Consider the following 23,230-nt stretch of genomic DNA (forward strand, 5'->3'; position numbering starts at 1 on the left):
AACCTACAAGAGACATCTCTCTCTGCCTTCTTAAACCGAGTTTACTCCATTTCAGCCTTTTCTGAATTGGTGACTCTCTCATCAGTAACTACCGAGAACTGTTGTGCGCAGATGTGTCGCCTCGCCCTTTTTAAAATTTTGTTTTCATTTTTGTATGAGTTGTTTTTGTTTTTTTGTGTGTGTGGGTTTTTTGTGTGGGTTTTTTTGTACTTTTTACTCCCCACGCCTTGTCTTTTCCCTGGACTTTCACCCACTGGGCTGCCTTGCTCATCTTTATGCCCCAGCACTAGGTACGGGGCCCACCATGTGGTAGGCACTCCATCAGTGTCTGTTGAATTGAGAACATTGTTGACTGTGGCTTCCGTCAGGGTGTCTACTTTTTGCAGCTCTTCCCCTCCTGCTTTAATTTGCTGCTTCTAATCTATGTGGTCTGAAAATTTGTGAAACCAGTGTTGTTAGAAGTGTATGTAATCTGAGTCAATAAGCTCTGAATGGTGGCCAAGGGCCTCTCTTATGGCATTAAAATGCATGGACTTTGGGACAGCTGTTCAGTGGCTCAGAAGCCATTTTTCACAGAATCATGGAATTTGGAATCTTCTTGTTGGAAAGGACCTAAAAATTGGTTTAGACCAATCCCCTGGATTTCCAACATATGGAACAGGCCCAGAGAGGTTGAATGACTGGGTCAAAATCACAGAGCTGTCTGGTGCCAGAGCTAGCCTAGAGTAGAGTTCCCGGACCCCAAGCCCAGTGCTCATTCCACTACCCCTCCCACTTCGCAACATTTTCCTCAACACTTGAGGGCCCAGAAAGTCTGATCTCTCCAGAATGATGAGCCCAGAGGAATGCTTAGAAATCATCTGGGGAAGGAAGCAGAAAGGGATTTAGCAGGGGCTTCTGAATACTTGGGAGATAGGGAAGGGACAAAGGAACATAAGCTAGAGGGTACTCATTGCTCCCTGGGGTATCTTATCTGGATTAAAGTGCCAAGTCCTTTGGGGCCTTACCCTACATCATTCATTGCCACCACTTAGAAATGGGGGTGTTCCTGAATAAGGAAACCTCCCAGACGTTTGCATTTGTACCTTAACCTCCATAGCTAGAAACCCCAGAGAAGCCTCAAACTGGAGCTCATCCACAATTTCCTGACTCACAGGAGAAAGGTGATTTTAACCTGGAATCATAAGCTGTTAACTCTAAAATGTGCTTGCAAAACAGGTCAAGCAAGAGGGCATTGGGTCAACTAAGTGTTATCAAGTTAAAGTAGAAAAGACAGTACACTGCTTTTGTTTTAGTTTTTGTTTTCCCTTTGCTTTATGTTTTGCTATTTCCTTGTGGCTTAGAATGTAAAATCGATTGTTAAGTTTTGTTCTGAATAAATATTTATCTTTTGTATTGCTAAAAAAAAAAATCCAAGAGGTGCAGAGAACCCCCCTCAACATCAGTAAAAACAGGCCCACACTCTGTCATCTAATAGTAAAACTTACAAGTCTTAGTGACAAAGAGAAAATCCTGAAACCAGCTTGGGAAAAGAAGTGTGTAACATACAATGGTAGAAATATTAGATTGACAGTGGACTTATCCACAGAGACCTGGCAGGCCAGAAAGGACTGACATGATATATTCAGAGCACTAAACGAGAAAAATATGCAGCCAAGAATACTATATCCAGCTAGGCTGTCACTGGAAAAGAAAGAGGTAAAAAGCTTCCAGGACAAACAAAAACTAAAAGAATTTGGAAACACCAAACCAGCCCTACAGGAAATACTGAAAGGGATCCTCTAAGCCAAGAGAGAGCCTAAAGGTAACATACACCAGAAAGGAACAGAGAAAATATACAGTAACGGTCACTTTACAGGCAATACAGTGGCACTAAATTCATATCGTTCAATAGTTACCCTGAATGTAAATGGGCTAAATGGCCCCAAACAATAGACAAAGGGTAACAGAATGGATTAAAAAAAAAAAAAAAACAAGACCCATCAATATGCTGTCTACAAGAACTCATTTTAGACCCAAAGACACCTCCAGATTTAAAGTGAAGGGGTGGAAAACAATTTACCATGCTAATGGAAATCAAAAGAAAGCTGGGGTGGCAATTTTTATATCAGACAAATTAGATTTTTAAGCCAGAGACTATAATAAGAGATGAGGAAAGACACTATATCATACTTAAAGGGTCCGTCCAACAAGAAGATCTAACAATTTTAAATAGTTATGCCCCTAACATGGGAGCAGCCAATTATATAAATCCATTAATAACAAAATCAGGGGCACCTGGGTAGCTCAGTGGATTAAAGCTTCTACCTTCAGCTCAGGTCATGATCCCAGGATCCTGGGGTTGAGCCCCACATCGGGCTCTCTGCTCAGCAGGGAGCCTTGCTTCCCCTTCTCTCTCTGCCTGCCTCTCTGCCTACTTGTGATCTCTGTCAAATAAATAAAATCTTTAAAAAAAATAACAAAATCAAAGAAACACATCAACAATAATATAGTAATTGTGGGGGACTTTAACACCACCTGACTGAAATGGACAGATTCATCTAACCAAAGGTCAACAAGGAAATAAAGGCTTTAAATGACACAGTGGACTAGATGGACATCACAGATACATTCAGAACATTCCATCCCAAAGCAACAGAATACACATTCTTCTCTAGTGCACATGGAACATTCTCCAGAATAGATCACATCCTGGGGCACAAATCAGGTCTTAACTGTGATCATTTCCTGCATATTTTCAGACCATAATGCTCTGAAGCTAGAACTCAATCACAAGAGGAAAGTTAGAAAGAACTGAAATACATGGAGGCTAAAGAGCATCCTGCTAAAGAATGAATGGTCAACCAGGAAATTAAAGAAGAACTAAAAAAAAATCATGGAAACAAATGAAAATGAAAACACAACTGTTCAAATCTTTGGGACACAGCAAAGGCAGTACTGAGAGGAAAGTATATAGCAGTACAAACCTTTCTCAAGAAACAAGAAAGGTCTCAAGTGCACAACCTAACCCTACACCTAAAGGAGCTGGAGAAAGAACAGCAAACAAAGCCTAAACCCAGCAAGAGAAGAGAAATCATAAAGATCAGAGAAGAAATCAATGAAATAGAAACCAAAAGAAAAGCAGAACAAATCAACGAAACTAGGAGCTGTTTCTTTGAAAGAATTCATTAACCTCTGGCCAAATTTATCAAAAAGAAAAGAGGAAGGACCCAAATAAATAAAATCATGAATGAAGGAGGAGAGATCACAACCAACACCAAAGAAATACAATTATAAGAACATACTATGAGCAATTATATGCCAGCAAATTTGACAATCTGGAAGAAATGGATGCATTCCTAGAGACATATAAAATACCAGAACTGAACCAGGAAGAACTAGAAAACCTGAACAGACCCATAACCAGTAAGGAGATTGAAGCAGTGATTAAAAATCTCCCAACACACAGGAGCCTAGGGCCAGATGACTTCTCAGGGGAATTCTACCAAACATTTTTTTTTTTAAAGATTTTATTTATTTATTTGACAGACAGAGATCACAAGCAGGCAGAGAGGCAGGCAGGCAGAGAGAGGAGGAAGCAGGCTCCTCGCTGAGCAGAGAGCCCGATGTGGGACTCGATCCCAGGACCCTGAGATCATGACCTGAGCCGAAGGCAGCGGCTTAACCCACTGAGCCACCCAGGCGCCCCTACCAAACATTTAAAGAAGAATTAATTCCTCTTCTCCTGAAACTGTTCCAAAAAATAGAAATGGGAGGGAAACTTCCAAACTCATTTTATGAGGCCAGCATTACCTTGATCCCAAAACCAGACAAAGACCCCATCAAAAAGAATTATAGACTAATATCCTTAATGAACATGGATGTGAAAATTCTCACCAAAATACTAGCCAATAGGATCCAACAGTATATTCAAAGAATTATTCACCATGACCAAGTGGGATTTATTCCTGGCCTGCAAGTTTGGTTCAACATCCACAAATCAATCAATGTGATACAATACATTAATAAAAGAACAAGAACCATACGATACTCTCAACAAATGCTGAAAAAGCACTTGAGAAAGTACAACATCCTTTCTTGATCAAAGCTCCTCACAGTGTTGGGATAGAGGGTACACATCTCAATATCATAAAAGCCATCCACAAAAAACCCACCCTGAATATCATTCTCAATGGGGAAAAACTGAGAGCTTTTCCCTAAGGTCAGGAACACAGCAGGGCTGTCCATTACCACCACTGCTATTCAACATTGTACTAGAAGTCCTAGGCTCAGCAATCAGACAACAAAAAGAAATCAAAGGCATCTAAATCAGCAAAGAAGAAGTTAAACTATCACTCTTTTTTTTTAAGATTTTATTTATTTACTTGACAGAGATCACAAGTAGGCAGAGAAGCAGGCAGATAGAGAGGAGGAAGCAGGCCCCCCGCTGAGCAGAGAGCCCAACGCGGGACTCGATCCCAGGACCCCGAGATCATGACCCGAGCTGAAGGCGGCGGCTTAAACCACTGAGCCACCCAGGGGCCTCTAAACTATCACTCTTTGCAGAGGATATGATACTTTATGTGGAAAACCCAAAAGACTCCACTCCATAATTGCTAGAACTCATAGAGGAATTCAGTAAAGTGTCAGGATATAAAATCAATGCACCAAAATCAGTTGCATTTCTATACACCAACAGCAAGACAGAAGAAAGAGAAATTAAGGAGTCGATCCCATTTACAACTGCACCCAAAACTATAAGATACCTAGGAATAAACCTAACCAAAGAGGCAAAGAATATGTACTCAGAAAACTATAAAGTAGTCATGAAAGAAACTGAGGAAGACATAAAGAAATGGAAAAATGTTCCATGCTCATGGATTGGAAAAACAAATATTGTGAAAATGTCTATGCTCCCTAAAGCAATCTATACATTTAATGCAATCCCTATCGAAATACCATCCATTTTTTTCAAAGAAATGGAACAAATAATCCTAAAATTTATATGGAACCAAAAAAGACCCTGAACAGCCAGAGGAATGTTGAAAAAGAAAGCCAAAGTTGGTGGCATCACAATTCCAGACTTCAAGCTCCTTTACAAAGCTGTGATCATCAAGACAGTATGGTACTGGCACAAAAACAGACACATAGATCAATGGAACAGGATAGAGAGCCCAGAAATAGACCCTCAACTCTATGGTCAACTAATCTTTGACAAAGCAGGAAAGAATGTCCAATGGGAAAAAAGTCTCTTCAACAAATGGTGTTGGGAAAATTGGACAGCCACGTGCAGAAGAATGAAACTGGACCATGTCCTTACACCACACAAAAACACAGACTCAAAATGGATGAAAGACCTCAATGTGAGACAGGAATCCATCAAAATTCTTAAGGAGAACAAAGGCAGAAACCTCTTCGACCTCAGCTGCAGCAACTTCTTCTTAGAAACATCGCCAAAGGCAAGGGAAGCAAGGGCAAAAGTGAACTACTGGGACTTGTTGGGAGCTATGAGGCCTGGTCAAGGGTATTGCCCCCGTTGGTTAAGGTTTGAATTGATGCAGGCCTAATCCTGCCAAGGGCTGGATCGCCCCGCAGATAAGCATGGTCTGATAGTCTCTTGCTTTTTCCTCTGATCCCCGTATCTCTCTCAAATAAAGAGCCCCTTACTAATCTGCTGCAAACATCTGAGGCTTGTGGGCCGGAGCAACTTCAAGGAGGTAGATTATTCTGTACCTAGGACACCGGAGAGCTTTAGTTATGTAGCCGAGATAGACGGATTCCTCCCTACGTTGATGTTTGTCCAAGGCTTTCACAAGCCGAGCTGTTAAAATACACCCTGCCTCCTGCAAAGGGAACACCTTCTCATTCCTACTTCTCTCTTATATACTTAGTTTCTCCAGACAGCTTCTCATTTTCCATTAACCCATATCCTGTTTTCCTGCAGTTCCATACTATCTAATTCATCCCTAAAGCTTCTCGCTTTCCGTTAACCTATGTTCTGTTTTCCTGCAGACTGCAGAGTAAGTTACCAAAAAGCACGCATTTGTGCTACCTCCCGTGGCTTTCTGAGGGACATGATTACTCAAGAAGCAAGACCCTGTCCCCCATCCCTGGTACCAGTCTATTATAGCTTAACTAGAATAACATGTGCTGAACTTAAGAATTCTCCTTAAGAATTTTGATGGATTCCTGTCTCACATTGAGGTCTTTCATCCATTTTGAGTCTGTGTTTTTGTGTGGTGTAAGGACATGGTCCAGTTTCATTCTTCTGCACGTGGCTGTCCAATTTTCCCAACACCATTTGTTGAAGAGAAAACTGTCTTTGTGCTTGAGTCCTTTGATGTCCTTTGCATGAATGTAACCCCCTACCCCAAGTAAACTGCCTACATACGAAGCTCTAAAATCAGAATAAAATAGAGATGCCAGACTACTGACCAGAACTCTCTGTGTGGCTCTCTCATTCCTCTTGCTGACATGGTTCATCCTTTGGGGACACCTGGACACGCTGAGGCTGGACCCCAGCAGGGACTTTATCAAGATCAAAAGCTTTTGCACAGCAAAGGAAACAGTCAACAAAACCAAAAGACAACTGACAGAATGGGAGAAGATATTCACAAATGACATATCAATTAAAGGGCTAGTATCCAAAATCTATAAAGAACTTATCAAACTCAACACCCCAAGAACAAAGAATCCAATCAAGAAATGGACAGAAAACATGAACAGACATTTCTGCAAAGAAGACATCCAGATGGCCAACAGACACACGAAGAAGTGCTCCCCATCACTCAGCATCAGGGAAATACCAACCAAAACCACAATGAGTTCCCACCTCACACCAGTCAGAATGGCTACAATTAACAAGTCAGGAAAGGACAGATTTTGGCAAGGATACAGAGAAAGAGGAGCCCTCCTACACTGTTGGTAGGAATGCAAGCTGGTGCAGCCACTCTGGAAAATAGCATGGAGGTTCCTCAAAAATTTGAAAATAGAGCTACCCTATGACCCAGCAATCACATTACTAGGTTTTTAACCCAAAGATACAAACATAGTGATCCAAACGGGCACATGCACCCAAATGTTTATAGCAGCAATGTCCACAGTAGCCAAACTACGGAAAGAACCTAGATGTCCATCAACGGATGGATAAAGGTGTGATACACACACACACACAAACACACACACACACACACACACACACACTGGAATACTATGCAGCCATCAAAAGAAATGAAATCTTGCCATTTGCAACAATGTTAATGGAACTAGAGGGTATTGCACTGAGCGAAATAAGTCAATCAGAGAAAGACAATTATCATATGAGATCTCTCTGATACGAAAAATTTGAGAGGCAGGATGGGATCAGTAGGGAGACAAACCATAAGAGACTCTTAATCTCACAAAACAAACTGAGGGTTGCTGGGGGAAGGGGAGTCAGGGAGAGGGTGGTTGGGTGATGGACACTGGGGAGGGTCTGTGCTATGGGGAGTGCTGTGAACTGCGTAAGCCTGATGATTCACAGAGCTGTACCCCTGGGGCAAATAATACATTATATGTTAACAAAAATAGTTTTTAAAAAAAGATAAAGAAAATTTTAATAGTAATTCAAGTAAAAGTTACATACAACAAAAACCCCATAAGGCTATCAACTGATTTTTCAACAGGAACTGCAGTCCAGCAGGGAGTGGCAAGATATATTCAAAATACTGAAATAAACCCTGCATCCCACAATATTCTAACCCGAAAGGCTATCATTCAGAATAAAAGAAGATAAAAGGTTTCTGAAACAAAAAAAAGTAAAAGGAATTCATCACCACTAAACCAGCCTTACCAGAAGTGGTGAAGGGGACTCAGTTAGTGAAAGAGAAAGACCATAAGAGTAAATAAAGGAGGAAGCAAAAAAGCAGTAAAATTAAGTATATCTATAAAAATCAGTCAACAGACTCACAACAAGTGATAGAAAAAAAGATTACCAACACTCAACACCACAGAAATACAAAGGATTATAAGAAAATACAATTAAGAATTATATGCCAACAGACTGGACAGCTTAGAAGAAATGCATGAATTTCTAGCAACATAACCTTCCAAAGGCGAATTAGGAAAACATAGAAAATAGAACAGACTGATTACTATCAATGAAAGTAAGTAAGTGATTTAAAAAACTCCCCCAAAACAAACCAACCAGGATTAGATGGCTTCATGGGTGGAGTCTACCAAAAAAATATATATATATTTTTAGAGAGATTTACTTATTTTAGAGACACTGTGCAGGTGGGGTGGGGCTGAGGGAGAGGGAGAGAGAATATCAAGCAGATTCTGGACTGAGCTCAGAGCTTGCTTTGGGGCTCCATCCCAGGACCCTGAGATCATGCCCTGAGCTGAAATCATGAGTTGGACACTTAACCCACTGAGCTCCCAGGCGCCCCTACCATTTAGAGAAGAGTTAATGCCTGTTCTTCTCAAACACCACCAACAACAACACTCAAAAAAGAAGAGGAAGGAAGGCTTCCAACATCATTCTATGAGGCCAGCATTACCCAGAGACCAAAACCAGATAAAGACCCCACAAAAAAAGCAGCACAGGCCAATATCCCTGACAAACACAGATGCAAAAATCCTTAACAGTATTCAGTATTAGCAAACTGAATCCAAGAATACATTTTTAAAAGTATTACTTTTACTTTATGGACTTATGACTTTATGGAAAAGTCACTTTCCATACTTTATATACACTGTATATAGAAGTATATATAAAAGAACATACTTTAAAAAGCATGCATCAATCCCATCAAGTGGGATTCATCCTTCAGATGCAAGTGTGGTTTGATATTTGCAAATCAATTAACAGGAAACCTCACATCAACAAGACAAAAAGTAACAACCATATATCAACAAGACAAAAAGTAACAACCATATATTTTCAATGCACGTAGAAAAAGTATATGACAAAGTACAACATCCATTCATGATACAAACCGTCACAAAGAAGGTGTAGAGGCAATACCTCAGAAAGCCATATATGAAAACCCACAGTGAACATCACACTCAATGGTGAAAAAAATCAGAGCTTTTCTCCTTAGGTCAGGAACAAGAGGAGGATCCACTGTCGCCATCTTTATTCAATATAGTACTGGAAATCCCAGCTCCAGCAACCAGAACAGAAAAAGAAAGGCATCTAAATTGGTTAGGAGGAAGGAAACTCACTATTTGCAGATGACATGACACTACATAGAGAAAACTCTTAAGGCACCACCAGAAAACCATTAGAACTGATACATTCAGTGAAGTCACAAAAAACAATACAGAGAAAAACTGCTGTATTTCTGTACACTTATAATGAACTAACAAAGAGAAATTAAGTCAAGTCCCATTTACAGTTGCACCAAATATAATGAAATACGCCGGGACAAACTTAATCAAGGAAGTGAAAGGCTTGTACTGTGAAAACTATAAAACACTGTGAAAGAAACTGGTGATGACACAATGTGACACATTCCACGCTCTTGGAGTGGGAGAACAATGATCCTTAAAACGTCCATACTACCCAACGCCATCTACCCATCTACACGACCCCAGCGGGGCGCCTGGGTGGCGGAGTAGGTTAACCGGATCCGTGTCTGCCTTGGGCTCGGGTCGTGATCTCAGGGTCCTGGGACAGAGCCCTCTGTCCTGCTCCCTGCTTAGCGCGGAGTCTTGATTTTCCCTTTCCCTCTGCCGCTCCCAGCCCACCCTGCAGGGCGTGCCTGTGTGCGTGGGCTCTCGAGTAACTACAATCTCTCAACTTAAAAAAATTTTTTTTTTTGCTTATTGGAGAGAGAGACGGATTGAGAGAACGAGCGGGAGGAGCGCGGAGGGCGACGCCGGGCCCCTGCAGCGGGGAGCCCCACGCGAACCTCTATCCCAGGACGGGGGATCACGGCCCACGGCAAAGGCAGACGCTCGAACCAGGCGCCCAAACAGAATCTTCGTCACAACAGCGGTGACAACGCCGACGGGCTTCTCACGGGCCCGGGCAAACAGCTGTCAAGTCGTGCGCCGGCGACCCGGGGAACGAGCGGGCTCGAGGCGTCGCGGCGGGGTTCCGCCCGCACCCGCACCCGCACGGCGGTGACGGCCACACGGCGCCGCGCACACGCTCCCCGCGGCCACACGCGTCCCGGAACGAAGCCGGGTTTGAGGTTAATCGGCCTTGGCCAGAGGCGCCCCGCGAGCAGTGTTGGCCGGACGCCGGGACAGCCACGCGAAGGGACGGGCCGGACCGCTCCGCTCCGCGCGGACAAGCAGCCCCGGACGCAGGGCAAGGCCTTCCCGACCCGACGGGCGACCGCGGCAGAACCTGCGGCTGCACCTGCCCCGCAAAGGCCGGGGAACAAGAGCAGAAGCCGGCCCCGGGGCTACGCGGACACAGACGCCTCCCACGGGGAACGCCGTGATCTAGGAGACCCAAGTGCCAGACGACCCACAGGCCCACGCACGACCCGCGGGGCGCATCAGCGAGGAGGACGCGCGGGCGCCACCCTGTGGCCGTGCCCGGGACTACACCCCGACGCGCACCGGCCCCGCGGCCCACCCGCGCTGCGTAACCGGGGCCGGGCCGTCCCGCCGCGAGCTCCCCGCGCTGCTCACGGAGGCGGACTCAGAGCACACGGGCTTAGGCCGTGGTCCGCGGCCAGCACAGCGCCCGCCGCCGGCAGCAGCAGCGTCGGGACCAGGCCCAAGATGCGGGGCTTACCTTGCCGGGTCCCCCGCGCTCGGCGCCGTCACCGCGGAGCCGAGCCCGCACCCACGCCGGCCGCGCGCACCGCGAGAACGCCGCACCCTGTCCGCCGAGGCCGCACCGACCGCCTCCCGGGCGGGGCACTCCGCGGCCGCTCCGGCTTCTCTGGCCTCCGCGCTCGCGGCCCCGCCCAGACCTAGAAATACCTCCCGCCCCGCGCCCGCGCCCGCAGAACGGGACTTCCTGCCAGAGACCCGCGCGGCCTTTGCCCGCCCTCCACGCGGCGAGAACGAGTCCGTGAGTCGGGGGCACCGCACCGCTGTCTTCCGGCCTCCTGTGCGCGGGAGCAAGGCGCCAACTCTCCACGCACCGGGCAGAAAACAGGAGACGGGGGCTCCCAGCGCGCCGAGCATCCGAGCAGCAAAGCGGGAACCACGCGCGCCTTCCTCTCGTAGGGCGACTGTGCGGCCAGGGCACAAGCTCAGCGGGCGGCGGTTTCATCCCTTCCCTCAGCCCGACCCCCTCGCTGGGAGGTGCACCCCAAGTGTCCACCCGTCCCTGCGTGTGGGCGCTGCCCCTGGGCTCTGGGGAAGCTCTACACCAACATTTGCCCAGGTCAGAAGACTCGTTCAAACCTCGGCCCCAGCGGTCTGCACGTCTGCCTCCCTAAAGAAAATAACCCAAGAGGCGCATTCAGAACACAGAGGCATGGACGTCCTGGCTGCTGTGAGTCGCGCAGCCTGCGGGCACTAGAAGAGGAACACAAGCCCTGCAGGTTGCTGAAATGCCCTTTGTCTAATGATTTGTAACTTCTGTAAAAACTGAATCTAGCCCTACACCAAGTGCCCCCTCACCAGAGCACTCCCTTCGTCATGCACACGGTATTCTGGGCAGTCGCCCTAACTTGGGTTTGAATAAAAAACTCTCCCTTTAGGTGAACCATGAGACACTATGGACTCTGAAAAACAGTCTGAGGGGTTTGAAGTGGCGGGGGGGTGGAGGTTGGGGTACCAGGTGGTGGGTATTATAGAGGGCACGGCTTGCATGGAGCACTGGGTGTGGTGAAAAAATAATGAATACTGTTTTTCTGAAAATAAATAAATTGGAAAAAAAAACCTCTCCCTTTTTAAAAGAAATTCTAAAAGGTTTGTTCATTTTGCATCAACATTTCTTGGCACAGCTGTAGGATCGGAGTCACTTGCCTACCAACACCTGGGGGCCGTCTGGAAATGGGTGCGTGGGCCCAGCCTGGCCCCTCACAGGTGTACCTGCTGAACTCTGTGGACATCCAGAACTGACCCTGACTTCAGCTGTTGAGGGTTACTGGTCATGTTCTCTGGGTGGGACTAATCTGGGGGGTGGTTTATGGGTCGTTTGTCTTAATTCGGTGTTATACTAATTGATGTTATTAGTATAAGGCTGGAATAAAATTTTCTGGCTGGAAAAATGAAAGACTGAATCATTCAAATGAGAAGAGAAAGGACACGCGCTCCTTCTAGGCACGTGGTGCTTTCAGGAGACTGAGAGCCTCGCGGAAGTGGATGAGAATATTCCTCGCGATGCCAAGCTCTCCCACAGGATTTCCCACCTCAAAGGCAACGAAGGATTGGTTTGTCCGGGGATGCACACATAAGGACAGGCCATCAGTGTCCTGAGCACCTTCAGTGGTCTTGGGCCTTGCTGGGAAAAACCAAAGCACATACGAGGCACACGGGCAGCACTCTCTTGATCCACATCTAATATCCTTAGATCTGACTCAAGCCGTAGTCTGCAAATGAAACGAGACTAAAAGGAACAGGGAACCAGGTTTCAAAACCACTGGAAAAGCAACAACCCCCACAGAGAACAGCGGCGGGCTGTCTGAACAATGCGTACACGCTTTTATGTGCAAGTCCTTCCTAATTTACAGATAACCTGAGTCTCAGACGGGCCAGGTAGGGTTCTTCCGTCAGGTCTGAGTATCTTTTGTGCACACCATGAGAGAAAGCCAGCTGTAAGACTAAGCAATCAGGAAAGCCCCCAACTCTGGGGAGGAACGAACACTCACAAAGACACTCTGGGTTTCATTTGGTTTGTTTCTGCTGTAGCTTTTGGTATCTTTGCACCAAACAAGCCATGTTCTAATTGGAAAATGGAAAATAACTAATTAATAGATTCATAAATTATAGTGTTATGACTAATTTTAATAAAGGGGATATTTGGAAATTGAGTCTTTAATGTTTTCTTCACAAATATTACTGCAACTGGTAGAGCAGGCAGTTAATGAGGCTCTAAACAGATGCCCGGAGGCCAGCGGGGAGACCAGAGGCCTTGGGGTCTCAACTCAGCTCATCCCAAGGAGGAGGCCATGGCCAGCTGTGGGGAGTCAGAGGCCCGTCCAGGCAGTATCTGCAAGAAGCCGGATCCCACCAGACATGCCCACGATGGCACCATGACTGGAAACCCCTGGTCAAATAAGAAAAAGGCACAAAATCCTGCTAGCAAGAAATCCCCACCTCCAATAATGAGTATCCCCCTCCCTTAAGAACTAAAAGGTAAAACTCCAACCCAGGAAGGCAGCTCTTTCTCTCAAGCCGGCCTGCTCGCACGTCTCGAGTGGACTCGACTTTAGTAAACTTTCCAGTCTGTGTCACACTCATCTGCTGTGCTGCGGGTCTGTCCTTGAATTCTTCCTCACAAGGAGACCAAGAGCCTCTGCTGACATCTTTGGGGTGTGCTGAGTTGAGACCCCAGAGCCCCCAGTCTCCCCAGTTCACCAGGCAACATTTGAACGAGATCGCTGAAACAGAATCCGCAAAAATAAATAAATAAAACATTCCCAAATTCCCCCTTCAGTTTTCTCCTCGTGGCCAGACTGCCCCTTCAGGCCTTTCCCCCGCCCCCCACCCCACCCCACTGGGAGGCCTCTCCTCCCTCTGCTCTTCTCCTTTACCCCTCTGGCCTCTGGTGGCTGCTGGGTCCTCCGTGAGGAGGGGAGAAGGGAAGCAGCTGCGAGCACTGGGGGCAGAGTGCCCGGAGGGACGGAGCTGGAGCTGAGTGAGGTCTGTGCTGCCACCGTGGGGAAGGACACTGCGGCAGAGACCTCATGTCCGGATGCCGGCCAGCCCCAGGGAGGGCCGTGGGGGAGGCCCGTGGGTCTGCAGTGTGGTCAGAAGCAGGGGGCAGTACCGCCCCTCTGCCCCGCTCACCCCTCCTCCCAGTCCCGCCCGGAGAGAGGACAAGTAGCTACCGCGGTTTCTCAAACCCCCGCCGACTGCACTGGGGGCAGCTCACTCGCCTTCCCGCGGGGAGCATGGGTTCGGGGGTTCCATGCTGCTGTCCCTGGAGGATGCGGGGATAACGGATATTCAGATGGGGGGCTTTTTCTCCCCCTGTAAAAGTTAACCTTTTTTTTTTTTTTAAGATTTATTTGACAGAGACACAGTGAGAGGGAACACAAGCAGGGTGAGTGGGAAAGGGAGAACAGGCTTCCGTGGAGCAGGAAGCCTGCTTCCCCCGTTGCTGGGAAGAGGTGTGCACAGCCGAAGCACCACATCTGCGTTCAGGGCTGGGCCCCTGGAAGCAGCGGCGGCGGCACAGGGAGCTGGCCGAAAATCCAGCTTCCTGGCCTCCGTTCTGAGCTTCTGAATTACACTCTGCTTTAAGAAGATCCCAACTGATTTGTAGCTACTCTAAAATCTGACACGTATTCCAAATAATCTGAATTCAGCTAATTGTTCTATTCACAAATAAAACAGTCAAGGAATATTAAAGAGTTTTTTTGCTGTGGTCCCTAAAGTCTAAGGAAAGCCAAATATAGACGCATGCACACGCACTCTTCTAACTTTTTATAAACTCCTAAGATAAAGGTTTAGCACAGCACACTTCCAAGCTGAACTTTTATCTCCTCTCTCAGGAAGTCCGGCTTCGGATTTTGGCGCCGGGGAAAGTACAGAAGCCGAGACATTTACGACCCTAGTCAGTCGCGGCCACTCCTCCTCCGCTCCTCAGACGGGACCATCTCTTCATAAATCCGAGCGCATGTTTGCAGAGCGCTGCGGTAAATGTTTTAAAGTTTACATTAATTTAATATGTTTAAATTAGCTTTCTTATTAATTAAAATAGCTGAAATCTCTAATTCAAGCGCCCCATGAGAAGGGCACAGTTAATCACCCTGGTACAGAGGGGGAGACTGCACGACAGGTTGAATAAGTCATGCAAAGTCGCCCAGCTCACACGTGGAGGGGCAGGATCTGAACCCAGACTGTCTGGAGCCAGAGCCCGTGTGTCACTCAGACAGTTCAAGGCCCAGGCCTGGTGGTCTCCACAGCTGCTCCTACTCACGGAGTCGCAGGACATTGCCTACAAGGGCCCCCGACTAACCAAAAGGGCTGCGGCGGGGGCGGGGGGGGGGGTGATGTCGGCAGAAAGGCCGTGAATGAAAGCGTTTTACGGTGTGCGTGTTTTCAAGCATCCCCGTATCATCTGTAACAAACAGAGGCCCTCAGTACGGTAATGACCTGCACTTGGATAGCAAGGGCTCGCCGCTCCAAACCGCCAGGATGGAGAGCATGCTGCTACCCCTTCCGATGGACGCACCGGACAGGTCAGCTACCACAGTCCTTGGGGAGACCCAGGCGATGGTCCCCCATGCAAAAGGCAAGGATTCTTACTCCCAGAACTTCAGTGTGTTGAACTGAACTTTTGGGGCGCCTGGGCGGCTTAGCTATTAAGCATCTGCCTTTGGCTCAGGTCATGATCTCAGGTCCTGGAATCGAGCCCCACATCGGGCTCCCTGCTCCACAGGAAGCCTGCTTCCCCCTCTCCCACTCACCCTGCTTGTGTTCCCTCTCGCTGTGTCTCTGTCAAATAAATAAACAAAATCTTAAAAAAAAAAAAAAAAGGTTAACTTTTACAGGGGGAGAAAAAGGCTCCCATCTGAATATCCCTTGAACTTACCCGGCCTTTGAAGAGTCCCTACAGATACCAGTGCCGCAGAGCCGTGCGCTGTTCAGTATCACTCAAGACCAGCCCCTCCATACCAATCTATTTCCAGGTAATTTTTGGTCCCTTTTTAGGGAAATCCTCAGAAATGAAGCGAGGGACGGGGAGGACGAGGCTGCCGGGCAACCGCCACACCCACAGCCGCCGCGGAGACGCAGCCCAGGCTGCAGACGAGCTCCTCGTTCCAAAGCAGAATAAAGTTGGTAAAAACAAAATACGCCGCCCGAAAATCTTCCTTTCCTAGACGGCCCCACTCAAGGGTCTGGGGGTGCGCGGAATGAGGCCAGCTTGGCGACGGCGTGGGTTCTGAAATGCCGAACGAGGTTGCAGTGGTGGCCGAAGGCCTTCCCGCACTGCCCGCAGGCGAATGGCCGCTCGCCGCTGTGGCTCCTCTGGTGCTTGACGAGCAGCGTCCTCCGGCCGAAGCGCTTGCCGCACTGGTCGCACGGGTAGGGCCTCTCCCCCGTGTGCACGCGCAGGTGCTGGAAGAGCCCCGCGTTCTGGCTGAAGGCCTTCCCGCACTCGGGGCAGCGGTAGCGCTTCTCCCCCGTGTGGATCCTCTGGTGCTGCGCGAGGTACGAGCTCAGGCGGAAGGCCTTCCCGCACGCCTCGCACGTGTACGGCTTCTCCCCGGTGTGGATCCTCCGGTGTCTGACGAGGCCGTTGCTGGCGCGGAAGGCTTTGCCGCACTCCTTACACTTGTAGGGTTTCTCCCCGGTGTGGCTCCGCTGGTGCTCGATCAGGCCCGACCGCTGGCTGAAGGTCTTCCCGCATTCTTCGCACTCGTAGGGCTTCTCCCCCGTGTGGGTTCTCCGGTGCTGGACGAGGACTGAGCTCTGAGTAAAGCCCTTCCCACACTCACTGCACCTGTGCCGTCTCTCTCCGGCCGCCTGTCCCCTCTGCTTTGCCGCTCTGCTCTGCGGTGCACAAGGTTCTCTGTACTTAAAATCTACGGGGACATCTCCGGGGAGTCTGCGGTTTCCAAAGTGCTCCACTTCCTTCAAGACTTCCTGCTTCGATGCCAGCTCCCGGCGTTCAGGTACAGGTTCACAACCTGGGAGAATGCACACGCCGAACACCCTTCAGGAAAGAGCTCAACCACAGGACGGGGCCCAGGGAGCCCCAAGACACACACACGTTCCCAGAACACAACACCGGAGGTGGGAAGGACAGAAGGGCTACACGAGGAGACCGGGCCAGGGCGGGTCGGCAGCACCGTGGGCATGGCTGGGGCCGAGGCTCCCGAGAGCACGTGTGAACAGGTGCTGTTCCCGCTTCACCTGTGTTAATTTCTTACACGTCCACACGACTCTGTGACTGAGGGACTGTGACTCTCTGTCCCATGCATGCGCAAGGTGAGGGTGCAGGGAGGCTACCTGACCTGCCCAGTGTCGCAGAGCTACTAAGACGCAGTGTTTAAGGGCCAGCCCAGGCCAACTGACCCCAGAGTCCACAGCCGTAACTGCTGCCCTCTGCAGAGCCACCAGAGATCCCGAGGGGACCCAGCCACGTCCTTACCTCGTTCTCCGAGTCTGTGGGGACCCAAAGATTCACCCTGGAGCTGTGTCACCATGGACTGAAGCTGGATGGCTACCGAGTCCTGCTTGGCCTTCAAATGCGGCACATCCTCTGAGAGCGTCTCAGAAGGGCCGTGTTCGTGAGCCAGGGCCTGAAGGCAGGTAGGGACATTTGTGTTCATGAGACGGGACCCAGGAGCCCCGCTGACGCTCAGTGAAGGACATCGCATGCAACCACAGGAAACACTCTAGAGGAATGGCACGGGGAGAGGCCCAGAGTGCGACCCCACATGCCAACGGTGGCCTGGCGTGCTGACGCTGCTTTAAACCGCTGCCTTGAGTTTTTATTTTTATTTATTTATTTTTTTTGCCTTGAGTTTTTAGACGCGCCGTCCTTTAGAAAGGTGGACCCTAATTCCCCTCTGGAGAGGAAGCAGCGCTTAGTGACTCATTTCTACAGAAGGGAACCTGGGGCAGAAGTGACAGTCCACAACCTCAGAGACCAAGTCCTACCGAGTGCCAGGGCTCCCTCCTCATCCTCCCTCTCCCGCTGTCTCTCTCGGGGAAGCCGGTGGACGCGAGGACACTCAGTGAGCCCTAAGTGCACACGCACATGGCAGAGAACAAAGTCCCCTGCCAACAGCCGGTGAGCACCGCGGCCCCTGCCCACGTCCATGGAGGACGGGAGCCATCCCGGCAGCCCGTGCACCGGCCCCCGCTCCCCGCTGCCTGGGGCTGAAACGAGCAAGCCCAAAAGAGCCCTGCCTCCCCAGCGCTGCACCCCCTCACGGCGTCTGGGTCCTGACTCCCTGTAGGGCCTTGCTGCTCTGTGCCTGTTTCCCTCCCCACCTCAGGAGAGTGGATTAGATCACCCCACCCCCACAGGACTGGTAAAGAGAGACTTCAAGTTAAAAAAAAGTCTTCACCGCCACTCATGGGAGAGCCCCTAACTGGCTTCCTAATATGAGACAATGCTTGATGGTTTTAAGCCGAGCAGGCTGGAGGCAGACGGTTCCACGGCACCCGAAAACTGGCCGCAGCCACCTGCCTGCGTCCGCAAACCTCGCCCTGTTCCGTGTCTGGGAAGTGTCTGGGAGCCCGTGGCCCCTCTCACCTGGTTCTCGGGCTCACTAAGCTCCCTTTCCAGATCTTCAACCACAGCCACCACCTCGTCCCCGCTCTCCGGCTGCTGCTCCTGCACCCGGGCCTGCAGCTCCGCGGGCAGGATGGTCAGGAACTGCTCCAGCACCAGCAGCTCCACGATCTGCTCCTTGCTGTGCGTCTCGGGCCGCAGCCAGCGTCGGCAGAGCTCCCGCAGCCGGCTCAGCGCCTCGCGGGGCCCCGGGGTCTCCTGGTAACAAAAGTGCCTGAAAAGCTGGCGGGAGGCCTCCTGGGTAGAAAAGCTGTTCTCTCGGAGGCAGGTTTCCTGGTCCCAGATCACGTCTTCCTCCACCTTCACAATCTTCAGTCCCTCCTGCTCCTCTGCTGAAGCCATTCTAGGGTGAATTCAGAAGGTTCACTCCAGCCAGGGGTCAAGAGGAACCTCATTTAAGATTTCCTGATGTGTTCTTCTTTAGAAGACACACCTGATGATGAAACATCACGTGTTAATGGAAATTAAGAAGTGGGGAAAAGTGAAGGACAGAACAATGACTCACGCTCTCGTCTAGGTTACGTGTGTAGCATCTGGAGAAAAGCGCCTGGCAGCAGCCACCAGCTGCCCCCATCCTTCCTCTTTCCTGTACAACCCCCTCCCCACCCCCTGTGAGTCTGTGCTCAAGCATGTGACCAGATTTGGCCAGGGTGACACCAGCAAATGTCACACGAGCAAAGGCTTGGGAAGTACTAGTGTGACTGTAGCTGGCTTGCCCTTTGCCCTCCACAACTGCAAGGAGCATCTGCTTCCTAATGGAGGAGGCGTGTGGGACAGGCCTGTCACCCCAGCAGGGCAGATGGAGTGTCCCCTCTGCTCAGCCCCAGGAACGTGAGCGAGCCCAGATGAGGTCTGCAGAACTGTCTGGCAGACCCACAGGGCACTGCAGATACACAAGTAAGTCCTGCCCAGGTCAGCTGAACCCCACAGATTCATGGGCTAAACACTGAAGGAATTAAATTTAATTTAATTTTAGAAAAAAGAAAGAAATGCCGATTGCTGCTGGCCACCAAAGATTAATAGCTGTTTGTCACACCACGCTATCAGAGCAACGAAAATCTGACGGCACAGGGGCAGCCACTGGGGAAGGAGTAGGTAAGTGCAGAAGAGAGAAAAGGCAATTTACCTTCACAGAAAACTGTATTTTTTCTCATTTTTGTACCATTTGAAATACTTACAGGAAGAGCTTTGTGCAGTGGCAGTATTGTAGCCAATGAGGCGCGATTATTGCTAACTGAAATACTTACAGAAAGGAAACAAAGAAACAGCAGTGATGGAAAAGGCATCAGGTAAGGACCCGGACACGGGCGGCCAGCGGTTCGATCCGACGAGCGCTATCGGAGCACGCACCCAGCTGTCGGCCCGGAGAGCAGAAGTAATTCTGACGGGGTTCGGAGCAGGGAACGACTGTGGCTTGGGAGCAGGCGTGTGTGAGCGACGCCCACGAGAACAAACGGGAACTTCTCAGGCAAGGCCAGGGCACTGGGAGGGGACTCAACGCAACAGGCCAAGCAAGCGACAGACCTCGGCTATTTACGGTCACACCGCGCAGGAGTCCTGCGGGCCCAACTGCAGACGGCCGGGTGCAGGCAGAAGCGTGTGGAAGTCAGGTGAGGAAAGACACGCCGAACCGGAAAACAGCCTTGAACGCCGGGCTGAGCCGCTCAGACTAGACTCTACTGTGAAGTGGGGGCGGCGAGGCTTGTGTTTCGTGTCCCGCAGTAGATGTGTGCGAGAGGGACAGTGTGGTCCCGAGAGGAAATGGTAGGCGTCTAGGCAGGGCTGAGGCGCTGACACAGGGAGGCTGAATGGTGGCTACACTCTAGTTCACTTCTGGGGTAGAATTTGCGTTTCATATATGACTTCCGCCTGTGTTAATAAATTATTAATGTCTGAGAGAACTTAGAAGTTTCTCAGCGATGCTCCATTGTGGGAAAATGTCTTCATTCCATTCAGGCAAACACTGTGTGTCCAGCAGACGTCCGGCACAGTGTGGGGCGCCTTGGCCACAGCAGCGAGAGGAAGCAGACTCGGCCCTTGCCAGCCTGGCGTTTCCAGGGGGAGAGACAAACGTTTGTGCAATGTTCATGTAAAATTAGGTTACAGAGTTGAGAGCATGGAGAGTTAGCCAAGATTGCGGAGCCTGCACTTTGCCAGTGTCCAAGGCCAACAACCGCGCCATTTTCACTCATTACCGCAGAATCTGCGTGTCAGGGTTTTTGAGTATTCAGTCCCGAAGCCTGTAAATCTGAGAATCCCTAACTATGAGCTTGCACTGAATTTTGTTATTATTGAAAGTGTGGCTTCCCATGGGGTTAGATTCACAGGCACGAACTGTCATGTGGTTGATTATGGGGTCACAACTTCTGCTCCTGAAAAACCAAGGAGCACCACAAGGCAGACTCCTCAGAGCCCCACCGCCACGGGTGGGGCGGCCTCCCCCACCGCTGCTGGGCTTAGGACTGACCTCCTGGTCTGTGCCCCTGAGAGCCCTGTCTCTACCCTCGGTCCCAGCCTGTGCCGCCCGCTGCAAGGGCTCCAGGGATGTTCTCAGGATCAGTAACTGAATCGTCATTTCGTCAAGCTGTGGCAAGGGAAGGGGAGAAGCACGGGCAGAGAGACTCTCTCTTCTCCCCACGCCACCCCTGCTCCCAGGATCTGTATGCGTCACCCAGTGCTCCTAACCAGGCCTCCCCTGTCTGTCTCCACTCAACCCGGCCCCATCCTGCTACCGATTCCAAATACCTCCCATGACAAAACACCAAGAGGATTCGTTTGCTTGGCCTGTTGTGTTGAGTTCCCTCCCAGCGCCCTGGCCTTGCCTGAGAAGTTCCCATCTGTTCTCGTGGGCGATTTGCCACAAAATTATGGATCAATCTTTCCCAATGTTTTATTTACCTGCTCAATTCAATTATGTGCAATTTGGCATCCTCTGGTGAACCAAGTAGAATGTATTCTTTAAAATCGTCTTTAGAGAAACAGTGCTGCATAGCAATGTTCAAATCATACAGTCTCTCTCAAGTAGGACTGACCAAAGCACCCCTCTCAGAAGACTGTTGTGACTGCAGAAGAATGAAACTGGACCATTTCCTTACACCACACACAAAAACAGACTCGAAATGGATAAGAGACCTCAATGTGAGACAGGAATCCATCAAAATCCCTGAGGAGAACACAGGCAGCAACCTCTTCGACCTCAGTTGCAGCAGCTTCTTCCTAGAAACATCATCAAAGGCAAGGGCAGCAAGGGCAAAAGTGAACTATTGGGGCTTCATCAAGATCAAAAGCTTTTGCACAGCAAAGGAAACAGTCAACAAAACTAAAGACAACTGACAGAATGGGAGAAGATATTTGCAAACGACATATCAGATAAGGGACTAGTATCCAAAATCTATAAAGAACTTACCAAACTCAACACCCAAAGAACAAAGAATCCAATCAAGAAATGCGCAGAGGACATAAACAGTCATTTCGGCAAAGAAGACATCCACATGGCCAACAGACACATGAAAAAGTGCTCACATCCCTCGGCATCAGGGAAATACAAATCAAAACCACAATGTGATACCACCTCACACCAGTCAGAATGGCTAAAATCAACAAGTCAGGAAATGACAGATGCTGGCGAGGATGCGGAGAAAGGGGAACACTCCTACACTGTTGGTGGGAATGCAAGCTGGTGCAGCCGCTCTGGAAAACAGAATGGAGGTTCCTCAAAAAGTTGAAAATAGAGGTACCCGAAGACCCAGCAATCACCCACAAATACCCAGTAAATACTGGGTATTTACCCTGAAGATACAAATGTAGTGATCCGAAGGGGCACGTGCACCCAAATGTTTATAGCAGCAATGTCCATAAGAGCCAAACTATGGAAAGAACCTAGATGTCCATCAACAGAAGACTGGATAAAGAAGATGTGGTATATATATATACAATGGAATACTATGCAGCCATCAAAAGAAATGAAAGCTTGCCATTTGCAACGACATGGATGGAACTAGAGGATATTATGCTAAATGAAATAAGTCAATCAGAAAAAGACAATTATCATATGATCTCCCTGATACGAGGAATTTGAGAGGCAGGGCAGAGGGTTTGGGGGGTAGGGAAGGACAAAATGAAACAAGATGGGATCGGGAGGGAGACAAACCATAAGAGACAATTAATCTCACAAAACAAACTGATGGTTGCCGGGGGAAGCGGGGTAGGGAGAGGGTGGTTGGGTTATGGACATTGGGGAGGGTATGTGCTATGCTGAGTGCTGTGAAATGTGTAAGCATGACGATTCACAGACCTGTACCCCTGGGGCAAATAATACATTATATGTTAATAAAAATAATTTAAAAAAAAAGAAGACGGTTGTGATAATTATATAACGAAATGCATATTAAAAGCTCAGCACATCTGTTACACTGAAAAGAAATAAAAAAACAAAAAAGCTCAGAACAGTTTCTGGTCCACAGCAACTGCTAAACTAATTACTAATTACCTGGTATTCTTAGCAAAGCAGTATTAATGAGTTGAATATCCTCTTTTATAGAGGAAATAGGACAAACAAAATAAAACATTGAATACATAGGCCAATATTCAGGAGGTAGTTAAAAATCCTGGAAGAAATATTCAAGAAAGGTCAAGACAGACTAAAGGACCTGTGGTGACCTTCCCAATGTGTGCCGAAGCCTACCTCTAGATCCCACGAGGGACATAACCCTGAAAATCCCAATGGCAGCTCAAAAGTAACAATCTGAAGGTTGGATTCAGATTTCCAGAGTAACACGGCACAGCTGGTTACCCCTAATTACCAACTGGCTCCAAACATTAGATGATATGTTTTTGCTTTGTTTTTTAAATATTTTATTTATTTATTTGACAGAGAGA

The 23,230-nt window shown here is 48.9% G+C and overlaps 1 protein-coding gene across 6 annotated transcripts in view; it reads right to left on the reverse strand.

The window, feature by feature from the left end:
• Nucleotides 1–23,230, reverse strand: part of ZSCAN31 (zinc finger and SCAN domain containing 31) — a 42,190-nt gene that overhangs the window by 12,626 nt on the left and 6,334 nt on the right. For 2 of the 6 annotated variants that reach the window (XM_044261248.1, XM_044261243.1), the window contains exons 2-5: nucleotides 18,314–18,785; nucleotides 17,201–17,351; nucleotides 15,638–16,736; nucleotides 12,862–13,478 (exon numbers count right to left, since the gene is read on the reverse strand). In XM_044261248.1, the coding sequence (XP_044117183.1) occupies nucleotides 15,937–16,736; nucleotides 17,201–17,351; nucleotides 18,314–18,694 (1,332 nt within the window). In that variant the 5' untranslated portion in view covers nucleotides 18,695–18,785 and the 3' untranslated portion in view covers nucleotides 12,862–13,478; nucleotides 15,638–15,936. Of the gene's footprint in view, nucleotides 1–12,861; nucleotides 13,479–15,637; nucleotides 16,737–17,200; nucleotides 17,352–18,313; nucleotides 18,786–19,599; nucleotides 19,778–23,230 lie in introns of those variants that run through there. The other 4 variants (XM_044261251.1, XM_044261256.1, XM_044261250.1 and 1 more) reach the window with 3 other exon arrangements.

This window comes from Neovison vison, chromosome 1, assembly GCF_020171115.1.
Source record: "Neovison vison isolate M4711 chromosome 1, ASM_NN_V1, whole genome shotgun sequence".
Taxonomy (NCBI): Eukaryota; Metazoa; Chordata; class Mammalia; order Carnivora; family Mustelidae; genus Neogale; species Neogale vison.